General features: G+C 37.3%; 1 protein-coding gene across 3 annotated transcripts in view; it reads right to left on the reverse strand.

Moving 5' to 3' along the window:
- Positions 1–260: 260 nt before the first annotated feature.
- Positions 261–7,500, reverse strand: part of stard13a (StAR related lipid transfer domain containing 13a) — a 117,178-nt gene continuing 109,938 nt past the window's right edge. For all 3 annotated transcript variants that reach the window (XM_079804700.1, XM_079804699.1, XM_079804701.1), the window contains exons 13-14: positions 7,222–7,398; positions 261–398 (exon numbers count right to left, since the gene is read on the reverse strand). In XM_079804700.1, coding sequence (XP_079660826.1) covers positions 281–398; positions 7,222–7,398 — 295 coding nt within the window. In that variant the 3' untranslated portion in view covers positions 261–280. The remainder of the gene's footprint in view (positions 399–7,221; positions 7,399–7,500) is intronic.

Genomic DNA, 7,500 nt, shown 5'->3' on the forward strand with positions numbered 1-7,500 from the left:
AAGCTGGAGATGAGTGTGAGGAGGGCGTCCATTACACACCGGACAACAGGAAGTGGCGTTAGGAGGGTTTTTAAGGGTCTCGGTCACGCTCTCATGCCCCAAAACACACAACAAATGCCATTTCAGAAGAGCCAGTTTTCAACATCTGCCTGAAATGCCCTATAAAGGGTAAAACTCTCCAAAACCAATCTGGATGATCCACACACAACTCCTCCATTTGCTCGGGTGTTGTCCCGTTCTGGGTGTCCATCTGCCCTGATGTGACCCGGTCCCCGTCCCCTCAGATGTGGGTCTCCGGGCCCTCAGGATCCAGAGGCTGGAAGGAGCTGCGGATGCGAGCCGCCTCGCTGGCACAGAGATGGCCGAATGCTTTGTTGTACCACTCCGGAGACTTTCCTCTGGAACAGCAAGCATTAGAGAAGTGTGAGTGTCCTCAAGCATCATTTATAGCACCATTAAGAGTTATGTAACGACCTCCTCAAATATGACCTTTACCCTCTGGGGTTCTTCGGTCATTTCTGACCCGAATGTTTTAAAATAAAAATCGTAGCTTCATCGGAATGGTCCGAAACTTGGTGACTTTATTGGTACTTGGGATATGAACACCAAAAAAATTGGGCACAGGATTTGAAAAGTCTAAGTGGTCGTACAAAAAAATAGTCACACTCAGGACCTTCGGGTCAAAAATGACCCCCATAGGAAATGAATGGGAAATTGGCCAAAAATATGAAAATACAGAATTTTTTTGTGCATACAATCTACAAATCAGCCAGGATGCAGAAAAAAAGGACATCAAGAGGAAAGATCTCTAAAACATCAAGAGTGCAAAACAGACCAAAACACACACAATTAGCTTTTGGAATGGCACGCGTTAATTTGTGTTTTTGTGTGTGTGTGAGTTTTTTTGTCTGTTTTGCACTCTTGATGTTTTAGAGATTCTTTTTTTCTGCATCCTGGCTGATTTGTAGATTGTAGGCACAAAAAAATTCTGTATTTTCATATTTTTGCCAATTTCCCATTCATTTCCAATGGGGGTCATTTTTGACCCGTAGGTCCTGAGTGTGACTATTTTGTTACGACCACAAATCCTGTCCCACATTTGTTTGGGTGTTCATATACCAAGTACCAATAAAGTCACCAAGTTTCAGACCATTCCGATGAAGCTACGATTTTAAAAAAATTTTTTTTTATAAAACACAAGATCCTCTATAGTGGTAAAAATGTGCTATTGTGTGATAAAAATGCTCAATGTGTGCACAGATCTCATTTAAAAAATGGCTTTCATGAGGCCTAGGCTTGACTCTAAAATGAAATACAGCTGTAATAAAAAAAATAAAAAATATATATGTATATACATTTATAATATTCAATGGGAAAAAATGGGTCATAATTATTGCATAAATATTCATTATAAATCATAAAATTATCTCAAAACACCAAAAAAGAAAATAAAAAATATTATTGAACAAAAATATATTTCATTGATTTTACTCAAATCTTTTTTTATCTTAATCCCGCCCTCTTAAGGTCCTGAGTGTGACCCATAATGAAGAACCCCAGAGGGTTAAACTGCAGTTCATGGACTGGCCACTAGAGCGGCTCCAGAAGGAGCAGAATCTCATTGAGCTCATGTTAAAATCAGTGTTGCCAAGTCGGCTACTTGAACACTGTTTCCCGGCTGTTTTTCATTTTTCATGATGTGATCCCAATTATGTGATATTTAGCCTTGGGAATGCGAATTTTTCTGCCAAAAAAACACACACAAGGGAACACAATTTTTACCGGGGAACCAAACCCCGACATCTATTGCATTTCAAAATATGAAAGTATGAAAAAGTTGTGGAAGTTTAAATTTACTGTAAATGAAAAATACTGTACTGAATATTTTTTTTTAATATAAAATACATATTTTACAAAAAAAATTTTACTCTAAAATTACTATAAAATCAAAGCCATATGTCTAACCAATTTATGTTCCAAATTTGAAGATTTTGTTTAGGCGTTGTACCAAAAATAGCCACCGGGTGTCATCCACATCCACATGTCATCCAATGATTCATAAAACATATAAATATCAGTCAAACATGTTTACTTTCTTCACTGACGAAAATAGAAAAACTTGATCAGTCATATCTGCCCACTGACATGGTTTTCAAGCTGTTTTTTGGCGTTCAACTTCACAACATCTTAAAATGCAGATCATGGAAGTCAATATTTCTCGAGGGGCTCCTGAACCCTAACCTCACATCTGAGACTTCAGTGATTATTAATCTGCCTACATTGTATGATTAGAGGATGTACAATATGGTCATGCAGAATAAGGCATTAATATTTGCTTTATAAGTAATAATAAACAGCCAATATCCTACAGTTTTTTACAGACGCTAGGACACATTTCTCAATACTTGGGTCACTTTTGCAAAACTCTTCACACAGTTCTGCTAAACAACTTTCAGCTTCAGTTCATTTCACATTCAAAATGCACTACAACTACCAAAACACTTTCTTCAGGTCTCAGATCAGCTCATTCTTCCAGAACATTAGCAAATGTTGACAGCCGACAAACACACTTTATCACCCACTAAACAATGAGCTAAAAAACACACACAACACAAATGCACAATCTCTGTTTATAACTCACTGAGATATATGTTACTGCAATCAATCAGACATGATGCAGAATTTGTCAATATATTATGTTGTTTATTTATTTATATTTTTTGCACTGAGTAATTCCAGAATACCAGAATTAGTCTACACACATCCACCATCTACAATGAGAATCAGCAGTGGCTGCTCCAATTGTTTTTATAGCATTTAAATTTAAGATTTGAAATATATTACTGTAGGAATGCAGCAAATCGCTGCCTTATTCGGTTTAGTATAATGTTATTGTTTTGAACATAAGTTGAGCAGTTTTGTAAACAGTATGTGAGCATGTGCAGATTGAGTTCTGCCAGTTATTGTGTCTGAGGGAGAAAAGAACTGATGAGATTTGAGAGATGTCGTCATTAAATGCATTTTGTGCCAAAGCAATGATGATCGATCCTCAGTTTAGTCCACATAGACTTCTGTTGCGCTCACTGTGTGAAGAGTTCTGCAAAAGTGACCCAAGTATTGAGAAATGTGTCCTAGCGTCTGTAAAAAACTGTAATATGCATACTAATAAGCTACTGGTTAATAGTGAGAATTGGACCCTAAACTAAAGTGTTACCATTTTGTGATGTGCAGGAAGTGTGTGAGAGTCTGATGCATAAACCCGTGTGTGTGTGTGTGTGTGTGTGTGTGTGTGTGTGTGTGTGTGTGTGTGTGTGTGTGTGTGTGTGTGTGTGTGTGTGTGTGTGTGTGTGTGTGTGTGTGTGTGTGTGTGCACGCTCGATCACTGACACTACATGCATGTCGTTTGAATGAAAAACGTCAAAAAGGAAAACATCTGCTTAGGTGTGTATAAATATATTATATGATATAATTATTTGGTTATTTGGTGTCATTTTGGAGTGTCCAATGATCCCTGAAGCTGCAGAAAATACAGTTTTGTGATTGTTTTGCAGCAAATGATGACAAAATGATTATGTTTAATGAGATAAATACTGTATGATTAATGTTACGATCAATCACGATTAAACATTTTAATCTATTGACAGCCCTAATATATACATAAACAGTATATTTTTACTAAAATGCTTTAAATGTATAACATCTCAGAGGCACAAAAAACAGACTGAACTGAGCTCTTTCATCAGGCTTTCTCAGATTCATCCATATGTCTGCGCTTCTCTTTCTCCCAGATATTTACAACCCCAAATCAGAAAAAGTTGGGACAGTATGGAAAACGCAAAAAAAAAAGAAGTGATTTCTAAATTTACTTTGACTTGTATTTCATTGCAGACAATATGAACAAAAAATATTTCATGTTTTGTCTGGTCAACTTCATGTCATTTGTAAATATGCATCCTTTCCTGTCCTTCAGACCTGCAACACATTTCAAAAAAAGTTGGGACAGGAGCAATTTAGGGCTAGTAATGAGGTAAAATGGTTAAATAATGATGTGATTTGAAACAGGTGATGTCAACAGGTGATTGTAATTATGATTTGGTACAAAAGCAGCATCCAAGAAAGGTCTAATCCTTTAGGAGCAAAGATGGGCCGAGGATCGCCAGTTTGCCAACAAATACGTGAGAAAATTATTATGTTCCTCAAAGAAAGATAGGAAGAGATTTGGATATTTCACATTCAACAGTGCATAACATAATTAAAAGATTCAAGGAATCTGGAGGAATTTCAGTGTGTAAAGGACAAGGGCGCAAGCCTAAGCTGAACAACCGTGATCTCCGATCCCTCAGGCGGCACTGCATCAAGAATCGTCATCATCTAGAAGCGATATCACCACATGGGCTCAGGACTACTTTGGCAAACCTTTGTCAAGTACCACAATACGTAGTTACATCCACAAATGCCAGTTAAACTGTACTGTGGCAAAAGGAAGCCCTATGTTAACAGTGTCCAGAAGCGCCGTCGACTTCTCTGGGCTCGAGGCATCTGGGATGGACCATCACACAGTGGAAACGTGTACTGTGCTCAGATGAAGCAGTATTTCAGGTGTTTTTTGGGAGGAATGGACGCCGTGTGCTCCGGACCAAAGAAGAAAAGGATCATCCAGACTGTTACCAGCAACACGTCCAGAAGCCAGGGTCTGTCATGGTATGGGGTTGTGTCAGTGCCCTTGGCAAAGGTAACTTGCACTTCTGTGAAGGCACCATTAATGCTGAAAAGTACATAGAGATTTTGGAGCATAATATGCTGCCTTCAAGAAGACATCTTTTCCAGGGACGTCCATGCATATTTCAACAAGACAATGCAAAACCACATTCTGCACACATTCTGCAGTCCTGGCTGTGGAGGAAGAGGGTTCGGGTACTTGACTGGCCTGCCTCAGTTCCGACCTGTCTCCAATAGAGAATGTGTGGCGCATTTTGAAGCCCACTTTAAGACTTGTTTGCAGGAAGAATGGGACAAAATTACACCTGAAACACTTCATCACTTGTTGTCTTCAGTCCCTAAACGTCTTTTAAGTGTTGTGAAAAGGAATGGCAACATTACAAAGTGGTAAATGCTTTACTGTCCCAACTTTTTTTGAAATGTGTTGCAGGTCTGAATGACAGGAAAGGATGCATATTTACAAATGACATGAAGTTGACCAGACAAAACATGAAATATTTAGTGTTCATATTGTCAGCAATGAAATACAACTCAAAGTAAATTTAGAAATCACTTCTTTTTTTTCTTTTTTTTGCGTTTTCCATACTGTCCCAACTTTTTCTGATTTGGGGTTGTAATATGGCCATGGGTGCACACACTAGCCAAGGAACCGTCTTCCTCCATTTTGCTATAAACTGATCAGTGTTCAAAAAAGTTGGGAAAACTTCATATGACCCTACAAAAGTGATTACTTATAGGCTGTCTGCAAAAAAATCTAAATAAAAACATTTTAAAGAAGAAAAAAATAAAAAAATTAATTCGAGGACCTTGATAGAAATGTAGTGGAGTAAAAAGTACGATATTTGTCTTTCAAATGTAGTGAAGTTAAAGTAAAAGTATCCCTAAAATAATAATACTTCAGTAAAGTACAGATACTCAAAAAGTGTACTTAAGTACAGAACTCAAGTAAATGTGCTTAGTTATTGTCCACCTCTGGTGACCAGTAATAATACTTTAGGTCAGGGGTGTCCAAACTTTTTAAAAGGGGGCCAGATTTGATGTATATATATATATATAAATGATATGTTTTGTTTCTTGGAAACATGACAGATTTGACAAAAGCTTGAGCTGACAGTAGCTTGTGATGGACACAGATGTACATTTATAGATATTTAACAATACCTGTAAAACTTTCATCAACCAAACGTTTTAAAGGGGGACATTTAAATATTATTACTGAGTTAGAACTCTATTCTTATTTAAATTTAATAAGTGCTCTATTTAGATCAGCACAGGTAAAACCACACTACAAAAATACTTTTCTTACTTGGTCTTTTTCCAGACCAAATATCTAAAATTTCTTAAATCAAGATGCTTTTACTAAGAACAATTACTTTTTTTCTTGATTCTTGGGGGAAAAAATCAAAATGAATAGAGTTTTTGCTTGAAAAAACTAAATTATCAGCCAATGGATTAGAAAAATAATCTTGTTTCGGTTTGGTACAAAAACTAGATTGCAAACAGACACAAGATTATTTTTCTCACCCCATTGGCAGATCACCTTTTTTTCGTATCATATATTTGAGTAATTATCATAAATTAGGGATCATTCGAAAGCTTACAAACTCAAAGTTCATCCTGTGAAAACCGTTTTGAAATTGGACGTTGCGTTACCATGGAAATGGTACTTTAAATTCTTCAAGCAGGCTCCTCCCCCTAGTGGGCGGAATCATGTTTCAAATTACAACATTTATTTTAGCTACTTTATAATCAAAATCTTTTCTAATCTTGACACATATCGTCAGAAAGCTCTGAGTCTCAAGGGTCCATTTTTGGTGACTGTTTTGTGATGGAAGTGACATTTGGACAGAAAATTACAGGAAAATGCATCAAAAAAACAATCAATGGAATTTGAATGACACCTGGTGGCTGTTTTTGGTGCAGCGCCTAAACAAAATCTCATGGGGACTTTAATTTTTGTGATATCAACTTCAAATTTGGAACACAACTTGGTTTGACATATGACTTTGATTTTATAGTGATTTTAGATGAAAACATTTTTGTAAAATATATATTTATTTAGTACAGTATTTTTTATTTACAGTAAATTTAAACTTCGAGAACTTTTTCATACTTGGAATTGCTTTATAATATATAATATAATCTGCCGAGTGTCTGCTTTAAAACAAGACCAAACTATATTCCAAAGCATTCTTGAATTACAGCCCTTTAAGTTTGGATTGAGTATTTTCATGTGTATTCTCAAAAAGGGGGGAGACTTCAAATTCATTGTATTTTCCAGAAAATAAGAACAAATATCTAATGTCATTTAACTTATCTAGTAAATGCATCTTGATTTAAGAATTTTTATATATATTTAGACTAGAAACAAGACAAAAATACTATATATATACCACATATAATATATTTGAATATACAGGCTGAGGGCCGATTGAAACTCATCCCGGGCCACATTTGGCCCCTGGGCCGGACTTTGGGCCCCTGGGTGAGGTGTTCACTCACTTCAGATCCGCTCTGCACACGTGTGTGAGTCTGGACCTGCCAGAGCCGGACGGTTCCAGCAGAAACTGAGACTCCAGAACGACCCCTCTGACTCCGGCCCGCTGAAGGCTCTGCTCCGGCTCAATCGACACGGACACCAGGACACACACTCCTCTCGGCAGATCGGTCCTCCACGTCCTGCACACAACACACAACACACCAACATGAACTGCAGAAAACACTCCAATCACCTGCTAAACTCAGCCCATGCTGGATCAGATTAGACATTAGACAGCTGTG

The sequence above is a fragment of the Gobio gobio genome (genome assembly GCF_949357685.1).
Source record: "Gobio gobio genome assembly, chromosome: 22".
Classification (NCBI taxonomy): Eukaryota; Metazoa; Chordata; class Actinopteri; order Cypriniformes; family Gobionidae; genus Gobio; species Gobio gobio.